The sequence below is a fragment of the Oncorhynchus clarkii genome, chromosome 16, assembly GCF_045791955.1.
Source record: "Oncorhynchus clarkii lewisi isolate Uvic-CL-2024 chromosome 16, UVic_Ocla_1.0, whole genome shotgun sequence".
NCBI lineage: Eukaryota > Metazoa > Chordata > Actinopteri > Salmoniformes > Salmonidae > Oncorhynchus > Oncorhynchus clarkii.
This window is the reverse complement of record NC_092162.1, coordinates 70,373,374-70,398,104: the sequence shown is the minus strand read 5'-3', so window position 1 is coordinate 70,398,104 and position 24,731 is coordinate 70,373,374. Positions and strand designations below refer to the sequence as shown.

Here is a 24,731-nt window from a genome sequence, read left to right as displayed (position 1 = left end):
GAGAATGCCAAGAGTGTGCAAAGCTGTCATCAAGGCAAAGGGTGGCTACTTTGTAGAATCTCAAATTTAAAATATATTTTCATTTGTTTAACACTTTTTTGGTTACTATACGATTCCATATGTGTTATTTCATAGTGTTGATGTCTTCACTGTTTTTCTACAATGTAGAAAATAGTAAAAAAGAAAGAAAAACCCTTGAATGAGTAGGTGTGTCCAAACTTTTCACTGGTACTGTACATTTATAAAACACATATATGGGCGATTCGAAATGATGCAGACAATTACATTGATAGAAGCTACTATCTATCTGAAATATAAAAAATAAAAAAAAGATACAAATAATTGAGCATGTGTAACCATGGTGATGTGGTCAACCATGCTGTCGTAGTGAGTAACGCCTAGACTCTAACTCGCCGAGGAACCTCCCAGTGTTGTGGTGCACAGATGACCCGGGTTCAGAGACCAGTTAGTCACACATGGCAATCAATTGGACCCAAAAGAGTACAATACGCTGGGGATTGACTCTGGGAGTCTGGGACAGGGCCACCCGCTTGGTATTAAACTCATGACATGCAAAGCTTTGGGGCCGTTCCATGGCTGAGCAGGGTGACCCAGTTGCTCCTCTATTTGCCCAGAGTCCACCCACACAGACGGCAAGGGGCCATCTGCCCGGTTTAAGCCTGTCCCTCCCTGGGTGGATCAGGGGCTCTGTAGGGGTAATCTCCTCAACAGATCAGCAGTGATGATGGTGGGGGTGGTGTGTGTGTGTCTGTGCTCGTGCATATATATATATATATATGTGTGTGTGTGTGTGTGTGTGTATCTGCGCGTATGCATGCAAGTGCGTGTCCATGTGCACTTGCGTGTGTGAATGTCTACTCGTGCGCCTATGTGTGTGGTTGGCCTAGTCCAGCCATCCACGCCTTAGAGACATTCATTGGATTGGCTAGATGATGAGGCCATGATTAGCTGTCAATGGAAGCCTTTGGGGATTTGGATCTGGAGTAAATTAGCTAGCTGTCACTTAGCGTTTCGGTTAGGGGAGATTCAGTGACGTCCATCTGATGCTGACTATCTCAGGAAAGCATGTGAGTCCAGATGGAGAGATGCAAGCCTTAGATCGGGGTTCCCTTCTTTCTTTTTGGGGATAAAAGTGTTCTTCCGGAGAGGTTACCAGGGTTCTTGAACTGCGTCAGGGTTCTGCCAGGGTTTGACCAAGGTTCTACCAGGGTTCTGCCAGGGTTCACCAACACTCCTGTAGTTGCCTTTGTCATGGGTGGGAGCTGAACCCTGGTCTAAGGTGTTGCGGAGGTGAGTCAGAATCCCACTCTCGTGATAAGGTAGGTTAACCCTGGTCTAAGGTCGTGATGAGGTAGGTTAACCCTGGTCTAAGGTCCTGATGAGGTAGGTTAACCCTGGTCTAAGGTCCTGATGAGGTAGGTTAACACTGGTCTAAGGTTGTGATGAGGTAGGTTAACCCTGGTCTAAGGTTGTGATGAGGTAGGTTAACCCAGATCTAAGGTTGTGATGAGGTAGGTTAACCCTGGTCTAAGGTCCTGATGAGGTAGGTTAACCCTGATCTAAGGTCGTGATGAGGTAGGTTAACCCTGGTCTAAGGTCCTGATGAGGTAGGTTAACCCTGATCTAAGGTTGTGATGAGGTAGGTTAAACCTGATCTAAGGTTGTGATGAGGTAGGTTAACCCTGATCTAAGGTTGTGATGAGGTAGGTTAATCCTGGTCTAAGGGAATGATGAGGTAGGTTAACCCTGGTCTAAGGGGGTGATGAGGTAGTTTAACCCTGGTCTAAGGGGGTGATGAGGTAGGTTAACCCTGGTATAAGGTTGTGATGAGGTAGGTTAACCCTGGTCTAAGGTTGTGATGAGGTAGATTAACCCTGGTCTAAGGGGGTGATGAGGTAGTTTAACCCTGGTCTAAGGGGGTGATGAGGTAGTTTAACCCTGGTCTAAGGGGGTGATGAGGATGTTTAACCCTGGTCTAAGGGGGTGATGAGGTAGTTTAACCCTGGTCTAAGGGGGTGATGAGGTAGGTTAACCCTGGTCTAAGGTTGTGATGAGGTAGTTTAACCCTGGTCTAAGGGGGTGATGAGGTAGTTTAACCCTGGTCTAAGGGGGTGATGAGGTAGGTTAACCCTGGTCTAAGGTTGTGATGAGGTAAGTTAACCCTGGTCTAAGGTAGGTTAACCCTGATCTAAGGTTGTGATGAGGTAGGTTAACCCTGGTCTAAGGGGGTGATGAGGTAGGTTAGCCCTGGTCTAAGGGGGTGATGAGGTAGGTTAACACTGGTCTAAGGGGTGATGAGGTAGGTTAACCCTGGTCTAAGGGGTGATGAGGTAGGTTAACCCTGGTCTAAGGGTGTGATGAGGTAGGCTAAAGCAGTGCTGGATCAAAAGCCTGCACACACCCATAACCTTCTCACACGATCGTGCCGACCTGAACTGTGCTGTGCTAGCTCGGTAATGTTTCTTTCCCATTGTCCTTTACAGAATGGTTTATATAGTACTGGAAGCATCACAGTAATAGGAACCTGCACTTTTTAATCATGTACAAGAGCTCTTAAAAGGGCAATCTGCAGTTCAAACAATAACAAACCTGTTAAACAGCTGAGGGACGGGGCTGGAGAAATGTAACCACTCTCTGCTAGACAGAGATATGACACAATGACTGACCATCCATGATATCAACATTATAGTAGGAACCATGTTTTCAGGCTACACAGTATTTGTTTACATGTACTGTGTTTACAAACATTGGAGTAAAACAACAAGCTCATAAGGCATTGAGTTATGGTCTTGAAGAATCAATGGCTATATACCTATATATATATACATTTCATTTTAAAGTCCTCTAATGGAGGTACCAATGCTCTTTAATAAATCATATAAAGTACAAAACCTTTGAAAGGTCATTCTCTGGTGTCAAAGTTACAGAAAACGGGAACAGTCAATGCATCTCTCCATATCAAATCCCTAACCAACCGTAGAGGAGCCAAATTGGTCGTGTTTTGGTCTCTTCAGTCCAGACCTGATTAGCTGTGTTAATAGGATTTGGCTTCTGGTTCCATGTTCTATGACATGAGCTTTAAACCACAGAGACTACCCGAGTGACATTTAGCACCTGAACCTGCAGAGGAGCGACACTCTGACTCAACCTTTGAACAGTAGCCTACCTAGCCAACAACTACTTAACGATCTAACTGATTGTTCCTTTATCTGGGCGATCACACATCGTTTAGTGACTGAAAGGCTGTTTCTGTGTAGTTAGGCACTCCGGACAACTAACCGCCAAGATGTCGATGGACCAGCCGGAGGATCTGGAGATGGAGGGAGAGGAGGGGATAGACTCCAAGGAGCTGAAGAAGCAGCTGGCAGAGTCTAAGGCAGTTAAAGTGCTGATGCTGGGTAAGAGAACTGAACCCATTGGTGTGAATGTATCGGAGGTGATTTGAAAATCATCACGTTATTGTGAAGAGTTAACCCTGTCTGAGACTTAGAAGCCAGAAGGATGTCCTTTTGGTCTAATGGCTAAGAGGTTAGGATCCCCCATCATATTTTTTCCCTGTTCATATAGAAACTGAAAGGATATATTTCAACTAAATACCATGGAACAATAAACAGGATATTTGTTGTGCAACATTTAACACAACACATTTGGCCTCCCGATAGCACTAAAACTATTTAAAATTAAATTGAGATTACCAGATGTCACCTGTTTGAAAAACATCTGTAATTTGCACATTTAATGTTTCTGCTGTTGAATATAGTCGATGAAATGATATGATGCTTTCTCTATGGTCACATTTCAATCAAACACAGAAAATTAAGTCCTGTTTTTGTCTGTGAATTGATTATTCACTCTATCTGAACATTGACAGTTAAGAGCAGGGCTGCCAAACCATCTTCCTGGAAATCTACTGTCCTGTAGGTTTTCAGTCCAATTCCTCTTCCTGGAGATCTACAGTCTTGTGGGGGTTTCAGTCCCACGGGACTGTAGGTTGGGCAGCCCTGGTTAAGAGCAACACTTTGTCTGAACATTGACAGTTAAGAGCAAACTAACACAGATCAAGGCATAATGTTCTTTCTCATAGAATGTTTTAAGATATATGTGACTGAACCTAGAAAATAAGGAACATTGTTAAAGTTCAGACTAAGAGCTTTAAGGTACATTGAGGTACATTTCTCCCTGAGGTACATTTCTCCCTGAGGTACATTGAGGTACATTGAAGTACATTTCTCCCTGAGGTACATTGAAGTAAATTTCTCCCTGAGGTACATTGAAGTAAATATCTCCCTGAGGTACATTGAAGTAAATTTCTCCCTGAGGTACATTGAAGTACATTTCTCCCTGAGGTACATTGAAGTACATTTCTCCCTGAGGTACATTGAAGTACATTTCTCCCTGAGGTACATTGAAGTACATTTTTCCCTGAGGTACATTGAAGTAAATTTCTATTTTATTTTATTTCACCTTTATTTAACCAGGTAGGCTAGTTGAGAACACCTTTATTTAACCAGGTAGGCTAGTTGAGAACAAGTTCTCATTTACAACTGTGGCCTGGCCAAGATAAAGCATAGCAGTGTGAACAGATAACACAGAGTTACACATGGAGTAAACAATAAACAAATCAATAACACAGTAGAACAAAATAAAAAAAAGAGTCTATATACATTGTGTGCAAAAGGCATGAGGAGGTAGGCGAATAAATACAATTTAGCAGATTAACACTGGAGTGATAAATGATCAGATGGTCGTGTGCAGGAAGATATAATGGTGTGCAAAAGAGCAGAAAAGTAAATCATTAAAAACAGTATGGGGATGAGGTAGGTCAATTGGGTTGGCTATTTACTGATAGACTATGTACAGCTGCAGCGATCGGTTAGCTGCTCAGATAGCAGATGTTTAAAGTTGGTGAGGGATATAAAAGTCTCCAACTTCAGCGATTTTTGCAATTCGTTCCAGTCGCAGGCAGCAGAGAACTGGAAGGAAAGGCGGCCAAATGAGGTGTTGGCTTTAGGGATGATCAGTGAGATACACCTGCTGGAGCGCGTGCTACGGGTGGGTGTTGCCATCGAGAAGAGTGAACTGAGATAAGGCGGAGCTTTACCTAGCATGGACTTGTAGATGACCTGGAGCCAGTGGGTCTGGTGACGAATATGTAGCGAGGGCCAGCCGACTAGAGCATACAGGTCGCAGTGGTGGGTGGTATAAGGTGCTTTAGTAACAAAAAGGATGGCACTGTGATAAACTGCATCCAGTTTGCTGAGTAGAGTATTGGAAGCTATTTTGTAGATGACATTGCCAAAGTCGAGGATCGGTAGGATAGTCAATTTTACTAGGGTAAGTTTGGCGGCGTGAGTGAAGGAGGCTTTGTTGCGGAATAGAAAGCCGACTCTAGATTTGATTTTAGATTGGAGATGTTTGATGAGTCTGGAAGGAGAGTTTACAGTCTAGCCAGACACCTGGATACTTATAGATGTCCACATATTCTAGGTCGGAACCATCCAGGGTGGTGATGCTATTCGGGCGTGCGGGTGCAGGCAGCGAACGGTTGAAAAGCATGCATTTGGTTTTACTAGCGTTTAAGAGCAGTTGGAGGCCACGGAAGGAGTGTTGTATGGCATTGAAGCTCGTTTGGAGGTTAGATAGCACAGTGTCCAAGGAAGGGCCAGAACTATACAGAATGGTGTCGTCTGCGTAGAGGTGAATCAGGGAATCGCCCGCTGCAAGAGCAACATCATTGATGTATACAGAGAAAATAGTCGGCCCGAGAATTGAACCCTGTGGCATGCCCATAGAGACTTCCAGAGGACCGGACAACATGCCCTCCGATTTGACACACTGAACTCTGTCTGCAAAGTAGTTGGTGAACCAGGCAAGGCAGTCATTAGAAAAACCGAGGCTACTGAGGTACATTGAAGTACATTTTTCCCTGAGGTACATTGAAGTACATTTCTCCCTGAGGTACATTGAAGTACATTTCTCCCTGAGGTACATTGCTCCTTCCCAGAAGAGTTGTAGTCCAGGTGAAAGTCAGGACACAGTGAGGTGCTGAAAGAATCACTACTTTAGGTCCAAGTCAATCATGTTCCCTTGCTGATGAGAGGTCAAGCCTATTACTCTAACTGGTTTAGTCCAGTCTCAGAATCCAGTCCAGATTGGTGTACCCATCCTCTCGTCAGACAGCATTTAACCTTTCACACTATCATGCTGACCCAATCCAAACTGTACTTTCACACAGTGGTGGAAAATGTACCCAATTGCCATACTTGAGTAAAAGTAAAGATACCTTAATTATGGCTGGGGGCAGTATTGAGTAGCTTGGATGAATAAGGTGCCCAGAGGTGCCCAGAGTAAAGGGCCTGCTACTCAGTCCCAGTTGCAAATACATGCATATTGTTAGTACATTTTGATAGAAAACACTCTGAAGTTTCTAAAACTGTTTGAATGATGTCTGTGAGTATAATAGAACTCATATGGCAGGCAAAAACCTGAGAAGAAATCCAGCCAGGAAGTGGGAAATCTGAGGTTAGTCGATTTTCAACTCATTCCCTATTGAAGATACAGTGGGCTATTGGTCATGTTGCACTTCCTAATGCTTCCACTAGATGTCAATAGTCTTTAGAAACTTGTTTCAGTCTTCTACTGTAAAAGGAGGGGCTCATAAGGGCTCTTTGAGTCAGTGGTCTGGCAGAGTGCCACAGGCTCGTGAGGCTCATTCACGTGAGAGGTAGCTCGTATTGCGTTGCTTTTCTACAGACAAAGGAATTCTCCAGTTGGAACATTATTGAAGATGTATGTTAAAAACATCCTAAAGATTGATTCTATACATCGTTTGACATGTTTCTACGGACTGTAACGGAACTTTTTGACATTTCGTCTGCTCCTAGTGAACGCGCTTCGTGACTTTGGATTTGTTTACTAAAGTAGCTATTTGGACATAAATGATGGACATTATCGAACAAAACAAACATTTATTGTGGAACTGGGATTCCTGGGAGTACATTCTGATGAAGATCATCAAAGGTAAGTGAATATTTATCATGTTATTTCTGACTTCTGTTGACTGCACAATATCGCGGATATCTTTTTGGCTGGTTTGGGCTCTGAGCGCCGTACTCAGATTATTGCATGGTTTGCTTTTTTCATAAAGCTTTTTTGAAATCTGACACAGCGGTTGCATTAAGGAGAAGTGGATCTAAAATTCCATGTTAACACTTGTATCTTTGATCAACGTTTATTATGAGTATTTCTGGAAATTGATGTGGCTCTCTGCAAAATCACCGGATGAGATTTTTTGATATAAATATGAACTTTACCGAACAAAACATACATGCATTGTGTAACATGAAGTCCTATGAGTGTCATCTGATGAAGATCATCAAAGGTTAGTGATTCATTTTATCTCTATTTCTGCTTTTTATGACTCCTGTCTTTGGCTTGGAAAAATGGCTGTGTTTTTCTGTGACTTGGTGTTGACCTAACATAATCGTTTGTGGTGCTTTCGCTGTAAAGCCTTTTTGAAATCAGAAATTAGATTACCTTTAAAATGGTATAAGATACTTTTGTATGTTTGTGGAATTTTAAATTAGGAGATTTCTGTTGTTTGAATTTGGCTCCCTGCACTTTCACTGGCTGTTGTCATATCGATCCCGTTAACGGGATCTCAGCCATAAGAAGTTTTTAATAGAAAATGACTCAAGTAAAAGTGAAAATCACCCAGTAAAATACTACTTGAGTAAAAGTCTAAAATTATTTGGTTTTAAATATATTTAAGTATCAAAAGTAAATGTAATTGCTAAATATACTTAATTATTAAAAGTAAAAGTATTAATAATTTCAAATTCCTTATATTAAGCAAACCAGAAGGCATGATTTTCTTGTTTTTTTAAATTGACGATAGACAGGGGCACACTCCAACACAACAAAGCACTTGTGTTTAATGAGTCCACCAGATTAGAGGCAGTAGATGACCAGGCAGGTTCTCTTGATAAGTGTGTGAATTGGACCATTTTTCTGTCCTGCTAAGCATTCAAAATGTAACGAGTACTTTTGTGTGTCAGGAAAAATGTATGGAGTAAAAAGTACATTATTTTCTTTAGGAATGTAGTGGAGTAAAAGTAAAAGTTGTAAATAAATAAATAGTGACAGAGACCCCCAAAAACGACTTAAATAAAAAGACTTTAAAGTACTACTTAAGTACTTTACTCCACATCATTCTGACCCAATCCAAACTGTACTGGCTCTGACTTAGTGTTATTTTCACCTAGTTCCTCTTCCAGCACCTATGATGTATGGGTTCAGATGGGTTCTCAGACCAGCAGGGTTCAGATGGGTTCTCAGATCAGCAGGGTTCAGATGGGTTCTCAGACCAGCAGGGTTCAGATGGGTTCTCAGATCAACAGGGTTCAGATGGGTTCTCAGATCAGCTGGGTTCAGATGGGTTCTCAGATCAGCAGGGTTCAGATGGGTTCTCAGATCAGCAGGGTTTGACTAGGTTCTCAGATCAGCATGGTTTGACTGGGCTGAGGTTCAGTAGTGTGAAAGGGGTAATTCTCTTAGCCTCTCTGCATGTAGCCACTTAAAGTCTCAATCAAGGTCAAAGATCAGATCCCGAAACAAGTCAGTATATACAGTGCCCTTTCTAATCATTGGAACATTGAAGCATTTGTCTTATTTTGTCTTTATACTCTCTACTTGAAATCAAACAGTGCAGACTGTCAGCTTTAATTTGAGGGTATTTAGATCCATATCAGCTGAACCGTTTAGAAATTACAGCACTTTATGTACATAGTCCCCCCCATTTTAGGAGAGCAAAACTATTGGGACAAATTCACTTGAGTACGAAAGTGGTGAAAAGCTAATGTATTTGGTCCTATATCCACAGCACGTAATGATTACATCAAGCTTGTGACTCAACAAACTTGTTGGATGCATTTGCTGTTTGTTTTGGTTGTGTTTCAGATTATTTTGAGCCCAATAGATATTAATGGTAAATAATGTATTGTGTCATTTTGGAGCCACTTTTATTATAAATAAGAACAGAATATGTTTCTGAACACTTCTACATTAATGTGGATGCTACCATGATTACGGATAATCCTGAATGAACCGTGAATAATGAATGAGAATAACATGCTAACCTCTCACCATTTCAATAAGGGTAGGTTAGCATTTTTGGGGGGTATATGACAGGGTCTAACTCTCTCTTAATCTTAAACACAACCAAAATAATGAGCAAATGCATACCAAAAATGTGTATAGTCACAAGCTTGACGTAGTCATTGCATGCTAGGAATATGGGAGCAAATAGACTTTTTACTACTTTAATACACATATAAGTGAATTTGTCCCAATACATTTTTGTTAGCCCTATGCAGTAAAGCCTAGACATTAGATTGGGGATGGGAAGCGAACACAAGTTTTAAGGTCTCGTTTCTCAGGTTGATTGTTGTTTTATTGCACGGGCAGTGATATCTCTTGATCCACAGTGGCCAAACGAAATGTTTCCAGGTTACATAATGCTTGTTGTGTTAAGACAGGATCAGGTTACATAATGCTTGATGTGTTAAGACAGGATCAGGTTACATAATGCTTGATGTGTTAAGACAGGATCAGGTTACATAATGCTTGATGTGTTAAGACAGGATCAGGTTACATAATGCTTGATGTGTTAAGACAGGACCAGGTTACATACTGCTTGATGTGTTAAGACAGGATCAGGTTACATACTGCTTGATGTGTTAAGACACAGGACCAGGTTACATACTGCTTGTTGTGTTAAGACACAGGACCAGGTTACATACTGCTTGATGTGTTAAGACACAGGACCAGGTTACATACTACTTGATGTGTTAAGACACAGGACCAGGTTACATAATGCTTGATGTGTTAAGACACAGGACCAGGTTACATAATGCTTGATGTGTTAAGACCGGACCAGGTTACATTTTGCCTGATGTGTTAAGACACAGGACCAGGTTACATAATGCTTGTTGTGTTAAGACACAGAACCAGGTTACATACTGCTTGTTGTGTTAAGACAGGATCAGGTTTCATAATGCTTGATGTGTTAAGACAGGATCAGGTTACATAATGCTTGATGTGTTAATACACAGGATCAGGTTACATAATGCTTGATGTGTTAAGACACAGGACCAGGTTACATAATGCTTGATGTGTTAAGACACAGGACCAGGTTTCATAATGCTTGTTGTGTTAAGACAGGACCAGGTTACATACTGCTTGATGTGTTAAGACACAGGACCAGGTTACATACTGCTTGATGTGTTAAGACAGGACCAGGTTACATACTGCTTGATGTGTTAAGACACAGGACCAGGTTACATACTGCTTGATGTGTTAAGACAGGATCAGGTTACATAATGCTTGATGTGTTAAGACACAGGACCAGGTTACATACTGCTTGATGTGTTAAGACACAGGACCAGGTTACATAATGCTTGATGTGTTAAGACACAGGACCAGGTTACATACTGCTTGATGTGTTAAGACACAGGACCAGGTTACATACTGCTTGATGTGTTAAGACAGGATCAGGTTACATAATGCTTGATGTGTTAAGACACAGGACCAGGTTACATACTGCTTGATGTGTTAAGACACAGGAGACATGAAACCCAACACTCAATAGGGAAGTGGATGGGCACTGAGCCAATGGGTGCTATCTGTGACTAGGAGTGGTTCAGGACTTAACCAATTAGAGTAGACTAAATAGAGAACCCATCTCCTTCAGAAGGTGGTCCCTCTTGGGTTTCTATTGCCCAATTTGTATTTTGTTTTTATTTAACCTTTATTTGTCCTTTATTTGTCCAGGAAGTCCCACTGAGGCCAGAATACCTCTTTTACAAGGGATACATTGTGGGGCGGCAGGGTAGCCCAGTGGTTAGAGCGTTGGTCTAGTAACCGGAAGGTTGCAAGTTCAAACCCCCGAACAGGGGCTGTCATTGAAAATAAGAATTTGTTCTTAACTGACTTGCCTAGTTAAATAAAGCTAAAAAAAAAGTGTACACTGGGAGTCAGGAAGTACAGGAATTGCACATTTTATAATAAATATAGTACAAAATAATAAACATGGAAAGCGTACAGAGTCAATAACACCCGAGGAGAGAACAAAGCGGACGGACAGATACAGGGGAGGTAATCAGGAAGGTGATGGAGTCCAGGTGAGTGTCATGAGGCGCAGGTGCGTGTAACGACTGTGACAGGTGTGCGTAATGATGTGACAACCGGCCACGTCGAGCAACTGAAGAGAGGCAGCAGGATGCAGAGGTGATGGTTAACAGAGAGAGTCTTTAAGCTCAGCTGAGAGGAGAGAGGCAGCAGGATGCAGAGGTGATGGTTAACAGAGAGAGTCTTTAAGCTCAGCTGAGAGGAGAGAGGCAGCAGGATGCAGAGGTGATGGTTAACAGAGAGAGTCTTTAAGCTCAGCTGAGAGGAGAGAGGCAGCAGGATGCAGAGGTGATGGTTAACAGAGAGAGTCTTTAAGCTCAGCTGAGAGGAGAGAGGCAGCAGGATGCAGAGGTGATGGTTAACAGAGAGAGTCTTTAAGCTCAGCTGAGAGGAGAGAGGCAGCAGGATGCAGAGGTGATGGTTAACAGAGAGAGTCTTTAAGCTCAGCTGAGAGGAGAGAGGCAGCAGGATGCAGAGGTGATGGTTAACAGAGAGAGTCTTTAAGCTCAGCTGAGAGGAGAGAGGCAGCAGGATGCAGAGGTGATGGTTAACAGAGAGAGTCTTTAAGCTCAGCTGAGAGGAGAGAGGCAGCAGGATGCAGAGGTGATGGTTAACAGAGAGAGTCTTTAAGCTCAGCTGAGAGGAGAGAGGCAGCAGGATGCAGAGGTGATGGTTAACAGAGAGAGTCTTTAAGCTCAGCTGAGAGGAGAGAGGCAGCAGGATGCAGAGGTGATGGTTAACAGAGAGAGTCTTTAAGCTCAGCTGAGAGGAGAGAGGCAGCAGGATGCAGAGGTGATGGTTAACAGAGAGAGTCTTTAAGCTCAGCTGAGAGGAGAGAGGCAGCAGGATGCAGAGGTGATGGTTAACAGAGAGAGTCTTTAAGCTCAGCTGAGAGGAGAGAGGCAGCAGGATGCAGAGGTGATGGTTAACAGAGAGAGTCTTTAAGCTCAGCTGAGAGGAGAGAGGCAGCAGGATGCAGAGGTGATGGTTAACAGAGAGAGTCTTTAAGCTCAGCTGAGAGGAGAGAGGCAGCAGGATGCAGAGGTGATGGTTAACAGAGAGAGTCTTTAAGCTCAGCTGAGAGGAGAGAGGCAGCAGGATGCAGAGGTGATGGTTAACAGAGAGAGTCTTTAAGCTCAGCTGAGAGGAGAGAGGCAGCAGGATGCAGAGGTGATGGTTAACAGAGAGAGTCTTTAAGCTCAGCTGAGAGGAGAGAGGCAGCAGGATGCAGAGGTGATGGTTAACAGAGAGAGTCTTTAAGCTCAGCTGAGAGGAGAGAGGCAGCAGGATGCAGAGGTGATGGTTAACAGAGAGAGTCTTTAAGCTCAGCTGAGAGGAGAGAGGCAGCAGGATGCAGAGGTGATGGTTAACAGAGAGAGTCTTTAAGCTCAGCTGAGAGGAGAGAGGCAGCAGGATGCAGAGGTGATGGTTAACAGAGAGAGTCTTTAAGCTCAGCTGAGAGGAGAGAGGCAGCAGGATGCAGAGGTGATGGTTAACAGAGAGAGTCTTTAAGCTCAGCTGAGAGGAGAGAGGCAGCAGGATGCAGAGGTGATGGTTAACAGAGAGAGTCTTTAAGCTCAGCTGAGAGGAGAGAGGCAGCAGGATGCAGAGGTGATGGTTAACAGAGAGAGTCTTTAAGCTCAGCTGAGAGGAGAGAGGCAGCAGGATGCAGAGGTGATGGTTAACAGAGAGAGTCTTTAAGCTCAGCTGAGAGGAGAGAGGCAGCAGGATGCAGAGGTGATGGTTAACAGAGAGAGTCTTTAAGCTCAGCTGAGAGGAGAGAGGCAGCAGGATGCAGAGGTGATGGTTAACAGAGAGAGTCTTTAAGCTCAGCTGAGAGGAGAGAGGCAGCAGGATGCAGAGGTGATGGTTAACAGAGAGAGTCTTTAAGCTCAGCTGAGAGGAGAGAGGCAGCAGGATGCAGAGGTGATGGTTAACAGAGAGAGTCTTTAAGCTCAGCTGAGAGGAGAGAGGCAGCAGGATGCAGAGGTGATGGTTAACAGAGAGAGTCTTTAAGCTCAGCTGAGAGGAGAGAGGCAGCAGGATGCAGAGGTGATGGTTAACAGAGAGAGTCTTTAAGCTCAGCTGAGAGGAGAGAGGCAGCAGGATGCAGAGGTGATGGTTAACAGAGAGAGTCTTTAAGCTCAGCTGAGAGGAGAGAGGCAGCAGGATGCAGAGGTGATGGTTAACAGAGAGAGTCTTTAAGCTCAGCTGAGAGGAGAGAGGCAGCAGGATGCAGAGGTGATGGTTAGCAGAGAGAGTCTTTAAGCTCAGCTGAGAGGAGAGAGGCAGCAGGATGCAGAGGTGATGGTTAACAGAGAGAGTCTTTAAGCTCAGCTGAGAGGAGAGAGGCAGCAGGATGCAGAGGTGATGGTTAACAGAGAGAGTCTTTAAGCTCAGCTGAGAGGAGAGAGGCAGCAGGATGCAGAGGTGATGGTTAACAGAGAGAGTCTTTAAGCTCAGCTGAGAGGAGAGAGGCAGCAGGATGCAGAGGTGATGGTTAACAGAGAGAGTCTTTAAGCTCAGCTGAGAGGAGAGAGGCAGCAGGATGCAGAGGTGATGGTTAACAGAGAGAGTCTTTAAGCTCAGCTGAGAGGAGAGAGGCAGCAGGATGCAGAGGTGATGGTTAACAGAGAGAGTCTTTAAGCTCAGCTGAGAGGAGAGAGGCAGCAGGATGCAGAGGTGATGGTTAACAGAGAGAGTCTTTAAGCTCAGCTGAGAGGAGAGAGGCAGCAGGATGCAGAGGTGATGGTTAACAGAGAGAGTCTTTAAGCTCAGCTGAGAGGAGAGAGGCAGCAGGATGCAGAGGTGATGGTTAACAGAGAGAGTCTTTAAGCTCAGCTGAGAGGAGAGAGGCAGCAGGATGCAGAGGTGATGGTTAACAGAGAGAGTCTTTAAGCTCAGCTGAGAGGAGAGAGGCAGCAGGATGCAGAGGTGATGGTTAACAGAGAGACCTGTAGAGAGAGTCTTTAAGCTCAGCTGAGAGGAGAGAGGCAGCAGGATGCAGAGGTGATGGTTAACAGAGAGAGTCTTTAAGCTCAGCCTGGGCACCAGATTGTTTGTGTTGTATAACCTATTCCTATCTATGTTCGTTGTCATGGCAAGACAGCACAAACAGAACTGGAACCAGGCTAAGTGCTGAGCAATAGGTACTAACACACGTGCTTGGTACAGGGTGGGATCGGTACCATAGTGTTGATTGATTGAACTTATGGGACATTTGAAAGTAGCAGGTTGACACAGCATTACATGAACTGTAAGCGAGGCTAAAAACACAATAAAGCCGAGGTCTTCTTTTCAATATGGTGTTTAAATAAAGGGGTTTAAATAAGTGACATCGAGGCCTTTGTCCTAATCTGCCTGAGAGAACCAGGTTACATCCCAAACGGAACCCTATTTAAGCAGTTGTGCACTATGTAGGGAAGAGGGTTCCATAGGGTTCTGGTCTAAAGTAGTGCACAATGTAGGGAAGAGGGTTCCATAGGGCTCTGGTCTAAAGTAGTGCACTATGTAGGGAAGAGGGTTCCATAGGGTTCTGGTCTATAGTAGTGCACTATGTAGGTAAGATGGTTCCATAGGGTTCTGGTCTAAAGTAGTGCACTATGTAGGGAAGAGGGTTCCATCGGACTCTGGTCTAAAGTAGTGCACTATGTAGGGAATAAGGGTCCATCTGAGCTCAAAAAACGAGCTGAGCCGTGCTGCACTGGTCTGGTTACATGTTGGGGTAGGCACCCATAGTATTTTAGTTTTAAAGGTTTTAAAATAAAAGGTTTAAAATAAATATTTTAGGTGACATCAAGATCTTTTTTACCCTGAAGTCTCTGAGAGACCCAGCCTGCCTCTCAAATGGCATCCTATTAAGCACTGGTCAAACAATAGCGTTTAAAATGAAGGTTTTAAAATAAAGGTTTTTAAGTGACATCCAGGCCTTTGTCCCGGTGTGTTCTGAGTCCCAGTAAGGAGATGTCAGTGATCTCCACACAGACTGTTCTGTCAAACTGCTCTATTTTCAATCGGTCCCATAGGGCTCTGGTCAAAATTAGGGCACTATATAGGGAAGAGGGTGCCATTTGGGAATAACCCTATGTTTCGCTGGCCACCAGGTCCAGGAGTATTAAGATATTTTATTGTCGCGTACACCGGATAGTGTAGTGAAATGTGTTGTTTTACAGGGTCAGTCATAGTAGAACACCCCTGGAGCAAATTAGGGTTAAGTGCCTTGCTCAAGGGCACATTGGCCGGTTTTTCACCTTGTCAGCTTTGTAATTAAAAATGACATTGTTGACCTTTATTTAACTGTTGTAATAAATGGTGTATTTTTGTTTTCTTTCAGGTGCTGAGGAGTCTGGGAAAAGCACCATCGTAAAACAAATGAAGTAAGTTAAGTTACAAATGAAGTACGCTTTTTCGGGTTCTCTCTCTGTTAATATGGGGCAGCAGAGAAGTGAGCTGCACTGCCACAGAAGCACCACTAGGTGGCAGTTTGGATAATTGAGCCACAGGGAAATTCCACTTTCACAGAGTGACAGACTCAGATGTCACAAAGTTAAACAAACCATACAACTCTATGCACAACAAGGACTACGTTAAACAATTTTTTAAAAAGTGGAATGACTCAATACTAACCCAATAGTTCTTCTTCTTCTTCACAGAATCCTTCACCTGGGTGGTTTTAATAAGGAGGAGAAGGTGTCATCCAGAGGGGCGATCTTTGGTAACATCCTGCAGTCAGCTCTGTCCATCGTCAGAGGCATGGGCATCCTGGGGATCAAGTACGGCTCACCGGCTGCGGAGGTGGGTACTGCAGGCTGGGTGTTTGCGTGTGTGTGTGAAACAATACTATAATATACTGTACCATGTTATACATGTTATACTATATAGACATGTTATACTATACCTTATGTTATACTATACTATACTGCTATACTATAGACATGTTATACTGTACTATACTGTTATACTATAGAGACATGTTATACTATACCTTATGTTATACTATACTATACTGCTATACTATAGACATGTTATACTGTACCATGTAGACATGTTATACATGTTATACTATATAGACATGTTATACTATACCTTATGTTATACTATACTATACTGCTATACTATAGACATGTTATACTGTACCATGTAGACATGTTATACATGTTATACTATATAGACATGTTATACTATACCTTATGTTATACTATACTATACTGCTATACTATAGACATGTTATACTGTACCATGTAGACATGTTATACATGTTATACTATATAGACATGTTATACTATACCTTATGTTATACTATACTATACTGCTATACTATAGACATGTTATACTGTACCATGTAGACATGTTATACATGTTATACTATATAGACATGTTATACTATACCTTATGTTATACTATACTATACTGCTATACTATAGACATGTTATACTGTACCATGTAGACATGTTATACATGTTATACTATATAGACATGTTATACTATACCTTATGTTATACTATACTATACTGCTATACTATAGACATGTTATACTATACCTTATGTTATACTATACTGCTATACTATAGAGACATGTTATACTGTAACTTATGTTATATTATACTATACTGTTATATTATACTGTTATACTATATACTATACTGTTATATTATACTGTTATACTATAGACATGTTATACTGTACAATACTGTTATACTATACAGACATGTTATACTGTACCTTATGTTATACTATACTGTTATACTATAGACATGTTATACTGTACAATACTGTTATACTATACAGACATGTTATACTGTACCTTATGTTATACTATACTGTTATACTATAGACATGTTATACTGTACAATACTGTTATACTATACAGACATGTTATACTATATAGACATGATATACTACACTAAATACATTTTATACTATACTGTATAGACATGATATACTATACTATACTGTACACATTTTATAATATTGCGGAGTTGCCAACAACCGGAAGTTCTGGTTGTCAGGGGAAATGGAATGAGAGCCTGTGACTCGACTTCCTCTTTTTGGATGTTAAGGCGAGACTTCATCTTAACTCCTCCTCCGCATTCATTGGATTGGTTGAACAGTGCAGAAGAGAACCTCCCCCCACAGTTTGTCTTTGTATTCTCTTCAAGACCAGAATGTGGAGGGCTCTACAGTAGTTTCAGGTGTTTCTTTTCTGCCTGGTAATGTTACATCATGCTATGCTATACTGATGCATGTATGGGTGTTGTTCTCTGTGTGTCCAGGATGAAGGCACGAAGCTGGAGAACCTATCCAACTCTACTGAGGAGGGAACCATGTCTCCTGAGCTGGCTGAGTGCATCAAGAAGCTGTGGATGGACCCTGGCATCCAGGAGTGTTTCGAGTCAGCAGCCGAGGGCTACCATCTCCTCGACTCCGCTCACTAGTGAGTCTATGGCATGGCTCAATAACCAGATTCAGGCGCGGGACGTTTTCTTCTTGATCGGAGGGTCAGGGGGCCGGAACATAATTACAAATCATTTGTAGAATGCAAATTGACAGCAAGAAGCCTAAACATATATAATATTTGACTAAAAGACCATTTCAAATTTTTCTGACATTTGTATACGATCACATATATCTGTTATACACGGGAATACTTTTGGACAGATTTACACAATTAAAATAACTTTGCTGGTGTTTTTACAGTCTTTTATACTGAACAAAAATATAAACGCAACATGTAAAGTGTTGGTTCCATGTTTCTTGAGCTGAAATTAAAGATCCCAGAAATTGTCCATACGCACTAAAAGGTTTTCTATCAAATTTAGTGCTCACATTTGTTTACATCCCTGTTAGTGAGCATTTCTCCTTTGCCAAGATAATCCATCCACCTGACAGGTGTGGCATATCAAGAAGCTGATTAAACAGCATGATCATTACACAGGTGCACTTTGTACTGGGGACAATAAAAGGCCACTCTAAAATGTGCAGTTTTGTCCCACAACACAATGCCACAGCTGTCTCACGTTGAGGGAGCGTGCAATCGGCATGCTGACTACAGGAATGTCCACCAGATTATTGAATGTTAATTTCTCTACCATAAGCCGTTTAAGAGAATTTGGCAGAACGCCCAACCAGCCTCACAACCGTAGACCACTTGCAACCATGCCAGCCCAGGACATCCACATCCGACTTCTTCCCATGCGGGATCGTCTGAGACCAGCCACCCGGACATCTGATGAAACTGTGGGTTTGCACAATGGAAGAATTTCTGTAGAAATGTTCAGAAATCGTCTCGGGGAAGATCATTTGCGTGCTCGTTGTCCTCACCAGGATCTTGACCTGACTGCAGTTCGCCGTTGTAACCGACTTCAGTGGGAAAATGCTCACCTTCGATGACCACTGACACGCTGGAGAAGTGTGCTCTTCACGGATGAATCCCGGAGTATGGCGTCTTGTGGGCGAGCGGATTGCTGATGTCAACGTTGTTAACAGAGTGCCCCCATGGTGGCGGTGGGGTTATGGTATGGAGCAGGTATAAGCCATGGACAACGAACACAATAGCATTTTATGGATGACAATGCGATATCGTAATGAGATCCTGAGGCCCGTTGTTGTGCCATTCGTCAGCTGCCATCACCGTTTCAGCATGACAATGCATGGCCACGTCTCAAGGATCTGTACACAATTCATGAAAGCTGAAAAATGTCCCCGTTCTTCCATGGCCTGCATACTCACCAGACATGTCACCCATGTAGAATGTTTAAGATGCTCTGGATCGACGTGTACGACAGCGTGTTCCAGTTCCTGACAATATCCAGCAACTTCACACAGCCATTGAAGAGGAGAGGAACAACTTTCCACAGGCCACAATCAACAGCCTGAACAACTCTATGTGAAGGAGATGTGTCGCGCTGCATGAGGCTAATGGTGGTCACACCAGACACTGACTGGTTTTCTGATCCACGCCCCTATTTTTTTTGTGATCAACAGATGCATATCTGTATTCCCAGTCATGTGTAATCCATAGATTAGGGCCAAATGTATTTATTTAAATTAACTGATTTGCATATATGAACCGTAACTCGGTAAAAATCTTTGAAAATGTTGCATGTTGCATTTATATTTCTGTTCAGTGTTTTTTTTGGTGTTCAGAAAAATTGAGGGTCCAAATAAAATCAATCACGGGCCAAAGTTTGGCCTGCGGGCCGCCAGTTGGGGATCCCTGGTCTATGGCCTCTGTGGATGCTAGACAGTGCTGTTGTCTTTGGGGTCTAGTTACTGTAAAGCACTCTGTAATAACTGCTGATCTAAAAAAGGCTTTTTAAATACATTTTATTGATTTGTTGATTGATTTACTCTGCCTCTCTCCCACAGCTAACTCAGTGATCTGATCTTGATTGATTCATTGATTGACTGCCTCTCACACAGCTTCCTCAGTGACCTGGAGCGCATCACCCAGGCTGACTTCACCCCTAACGACCAGGACATCCTTCGGTGCAGGATCAAGACCGGCGGGGTCAATGAGGAGAGGTTCATCTGCAAAGATGTCAAATTCAGGTGAGCTACAGTAGCTAACTACCTGGCTCTTTTGTCACAGTACATTATAGTTCACCTGCAAAGATGTTAAATTCAGGTGAGCTACAGTAGCTAACTACCTGGCTCTTTTGTCACAGTAAATTATAGTTCACCTGCAAATATGTTAAATGCAGGTGAGCTACAGTAGTTAACTACCTGGCTCTTTTGTCACAGTAAATTATAGTTCACCTGCAAAGATGTTAAATTCAGGTGAGCTACAGTAGTTAACTACCTGGCTCTTTTGTCACAGTAAATTATAGTTCACCTGCAAAGATGTTAAATTCAGGTGAGCTACAGTAGCTAACTACCTGGCTCTTTTGTCACAGTACATTATAGTTCAACTGCAAAGACGTCAAATGAAGGCAAGGTAGTGTAACTGTTGCAATTGAACCAGCCACTTCTTACCCAACATCTTAACCATTAGATCAGGATACTCCAACCCTGTTCCTGGAGAGCTACCCTCCTATAGGTTCACTACAACCCTGTTCCTGGAGAGCTACCCTCCTGTTGGTTTTCACTCCAACCCTGTTCCTGGAGAGCTACCCTCCTATAGGTTCACTCCAACCCTGTTCCTGGAGAGCTACCCTCCTGTTGGTTTTCACTCCAGATGCAGTTGTAACTAACCTGATTCAGTGTATCATCCAGTTAGTTATTGGAATCAGGTGGAATAGATTGGTATTGGAATGAAAAAATACAGGACGGTAGCTTTCAAGGAACAGGGTCAGAGTTAAAACCTACAGGAGGGTAGCTGGTACAGAGTCAATGTGGAGGCTATATACAGGGGGTGCCAGTACAGAGTCAATGTCGAGGCTATATACAGGGGGTACTGGTACAGAGTCAATGTGGAGGCTATATACAGGGTGTTACGGTACAGAGTCAATGTGGAGGCTATATACAGGGTGTTACGGTACAGAGTCAATGTGGAGGCTATATACAGGGGGTACCGGTACAGAGTCAATGTGGAGGCTATATACAGGGTGTTACGGTACAGAGTCAATGTGGAGGCTATATACAGGGGGTACCGGTACAGAGTCAATGTGGAGGCTATATACAGGGGGTACCGGTACAGAGTCAATGTGGAGGCTATATACAGGGGGTACCTGTACAGAGTCAATGTGGAGGCTATACACAGGGGGTACCGGTACAGAGTCAATGTGGAGGCTATACACAGGGGGTACCGGTACAGAGTCAATGTGGAGGCTATACACAGGGGGTATCGGTACAGAGTCAATGTGGAGGCTATATACAGGTGGTACCGGTACAGAGTCAATGTGGAGGCTATATACAGGGTGTTACGGTACAGAGTCAATGTGGAGGCTATATACAGGGGGTACAGGTACAGAGTCAATGTGGAGGCTATATACAGGGGGTACCAGTTCAGAGTCAATGTGGAGGCTATATACAGGGGGTGCCAGTACAGAGTCAATGTCGAGGCTATATACAGGGGGTACTGGTACAGAGTCAATGTGGAGGCTATATACAGGGTGTTACGGTACAGAGTCAATGTGGAGGCTATATACAGGGGGTACAGGTACAGAGTCAATGTGGAGGCTATATACAGGGGGTACCAGTTCAGAGTCAATGTTGAGGTTATATACAGGGGGTACCGGTACAGAGTCAATATACAGGGGGTAACAGTACAGAGTCAATGTGGAGGCTATATACAGGGGGTACTGGTACAGAGTCAATGTGGAGGCTATATACAGGGGGTACCGGAACAGAGTCATTGTGGAGGCTATATACAGGGGGTACTCACTACCCTCTGTAGTACATTGCGGTCAGAAGCCGAGAAGTTGCCATACCAGGCAGTGGTGCAACCATTCAGGATGCTCTCGATAGTGCAGCTGTAGAACCTTTTGAGGGTCTGAGGACCCATGCCAAATCTTTTCAGTCTCCTGAGGGGGAATAGGTTTAGACATGCCCTTTTCACGACTGTCTTGGTGTGTTTGGACCACGTTAGTTTGTTGGGGATGTGGACGCCAAGGAACTTAAAGCTCTCAACCAACTCCACTACAGCCCCGTCGATGAGAATGGGGGCATGCTCAGTCCTCCTTTTCCATATTTACCGTAACAACGTAGTAGTGTCTATACCATATCAACGTAGTAGTGTCTATTCCGTAGCAATGTAGTAGCGTCTGTACCGTAGCAACGTAGTAGCGTCTGTACCGTAGCAACGTAGTAGCGTCTGTACCGTAGCAACGTAGTAGCGTCTGTACCGTAGCAACGTAGTAGCGTCTGTACCGTAGCAACGTAGTAGCGTCTGTACCGTAGCAACGTAGTAGCGTCTGTACCGTAGCAACGTAGTAGCGTCTGTACCGTAGCAACGTAGTAGTGTCTGTACCGTAGCAACGTAGTAGTGTCTGTACCGTAGCAACGTAGTAGTGTCTGTACCGTAGCAACGTAGTAGTGCCTGTAACTTAGCAACGTAGTGTCTGTACCGTAGCAACGTAGTAGCGTCTGTACTCATAGCAACGTATAATACAGTGTGCATGCATTGTCAGTATTTGTATGTGATTCCTGCTGGAGTTGAACCTTCAACCTTTGTATTACAAGTACCACGCTCTCACCATATACAAGAACTATGTGTAAAAAGCCTGGAGGAGCTCATGATACTGTACTGGAGTTACTGATCGCTCCTCTCCTGTAAAAAGGTTGACACTTAATAATTGGTTAATTGATTGATTATTGTGTCTCTCTGATGGACAGGATGTTTGATATGAGCGGTAGAAGAGAAGAGAGGAAGAAGTGGATCCACTGTTTCCAGGGCGTCCATTGTGTCCTGTTCTGTAGTTCCCTCAGCGCGTATGACCTGGTGCTGCTGGAGGACGAGGAAATGGTGAGTGATCACACACACTGTTTCACATACATACACACACACACACTGTTTCACATACATACACACACACACACTCTTTCACATACACACTTTTTCACATACACACTCTTTCACATACACACACAAACTGTTTCACACACACACACACACACACACACACACACACACACACACACACACACACACACACACACACACACACACACTTCAAAGTTAAACTAAACTAAAGGAGGGTACAGATGAGAGGGAGGAGACGCTGATATGGTTCAACCATATTGCAAACCTCACCAACTAGTGTGACCGCAGCGAGCTAGTGGAGGTTGAGCATTGACCCTTTTGTAGCCCGACGATGACGATGACCCATCCTTCATTCCTCTTCTGTCCTCTTCTCTTTTCAGAACCGCATGCACGAGTCTCTCCATCTATTCAACAGTATCTGCAACCACAGGTTCTTCGAGGACACCATCCACGTGCTCTTCCTCAACAAGAAGGACATCTTCCAAGAGAAGATCAAGAATGTCCACCTCAATGTCTGCTTCCCCGACTACGATGGTGAGTCCTACTCTTGAGTCCCAAAATGGCAAAAACTTGTTTTCCATGAACTATTGACCATTGGTTTTTTAGTGTATTCACAGTGTGTGATGAATGACTCCAGGCTGAATCTCATCCGGCCGTGACTGGGAGTCCCATAGGGCCGTGCTTGGGAGTCCCATAGGGCCGTGCTTGGGAGTCCCATAGGGCCGTGATTGGGAGTCCCATAGGGCCGTGATTGGGAGTCCCATAGGGCCGTGATTGGGAGTCCCATAGGGCCGTGATTGGGAGTCCCATAGGGCCGTGAATGGGAGTCCCATAGGGCCGTGAATGGGAGTCCCATAGGGCCGTGATTGGGAGTCCCATAGGGCCGTGATTGGGAGTCCCATAGGGCTGCGCACAGTTGGCCCAGCATTGTCCGGGTTGGGCTGTCATTGTAAATAAGATTTTGTTCTTAACTGACTTGCCTAGTTAAATAAAGATTAAATAAATAAAATATATACATAAAAAAAATGAATACATTGAAATCTTTCTCACTCAATTAAAACACAATAAGAAACTCCCTCTTATTCCCTCTGTCAAACACATACGAAGACACAACTAGTCTCTGATCAGTTTTTACAGCTCTCTTATTCCCTCTGTCAAACACATACGAAGACGCAACTAGTCTCTGATCAGTTTTAACAGCTCTCTTATTCCCTCTGTCAAACACATACGAAGACGCAACTAGTCTCTGATCAGTTTTAACAGCTCTCTTATCTCCCTATAGGGCCTAACACATACGAAGACGCCAGCAACTAGTCTCTGATCAGTTTTTACAGCTCTCTTATCTCCCTATAGGGCCTAACACATACGAAGACGCCAGCAACTAGTCTCTATACAGTTTTTACAGCTCTCTTATCTCCCTATAGGGCCTAACACATACGAAGACGCAACTAGTCTCTGATCAGTTTTAACAGCTCTCTTATCTCCCTATAGGGCCTAACACATACGAAGACGCCAGCAACTAGTCTCTGATCAGTTTTTACAGCTCTCTTATCTCCCTATAGGGCCTAACACATACGAAGACGCCAGCAACTAGTCTCTGATCAGTTTTTACAGCTCTCTTATCTCCCTATAGGGCCTAACACATACGAAGACGCCAGCAACCACGTGAAGATGCAGTTTGAGTCTCTGAACTTGAGGCAGGCGGAGAAACCCATCTACACCCACATCACCTGCGCTGTAGAGACACAGGACGTCAACCAGGCCTTCAACACCATCACAGACGTCATCAAAACCAACCTAAAAGACGCCGGGCTGTTCTGAGCAGACTGAAGGTACAGTATGACGGCCTGTATTACTGCCTGAAGCACGCTCACACCTCAGTGCCGAACAGGAAATCACTATGAAGGACCAACATTAGTCCTGTGGCCTTACTGAAACAATGTAATAAGGTCTGGCTATGAACAGACCATCTGCTGACAAACTGTAATAAGGCCTGGCTGTGGACAGACCATCTGCTGACAAACTGTAATAAGGCCTGGCTGTGGACAGACCATCTGCAATGAAATTAAAATACGACATGTTGTATTATGTCTGACATATT

General features: G+C 43.5%; 1 protein-coding gene across 1 annotated transcript; it reads left to right on the top strand.

Moving 5' to 3' along the window:
* The first annotated feature begins 3,113 nt into the window (after positions 1–3,113).
* On the top strand, positions 3,114–24,462 carry LOC139367784 (guanine nucleotide-binding protein G(t) subunit alpha-2-like). Its single transcript, XM_071106116.1, has 8 exons — positions 3,114–3,419; positions 15,542–15,584; positions 15,861–16,002; positions 17,481–17,641; positions 19,630–19,758; positions 22,483–22,612; positions 23,011–23,164; positions 24,264–24,462. Exons 1-8 carry the CDS (start codon positions 3,308–3,310, stop codon positions 24,449–24,451), a joined length of 1,059 nt encoding a protein of 352 aa, XP_070962217.1. The 5' UTR covers positions 3,114–3,307; the 3' UTR covers positions 24,452–24,462.
* Positions 24,463–24,731: the final 269 nt, after the last annotated feature.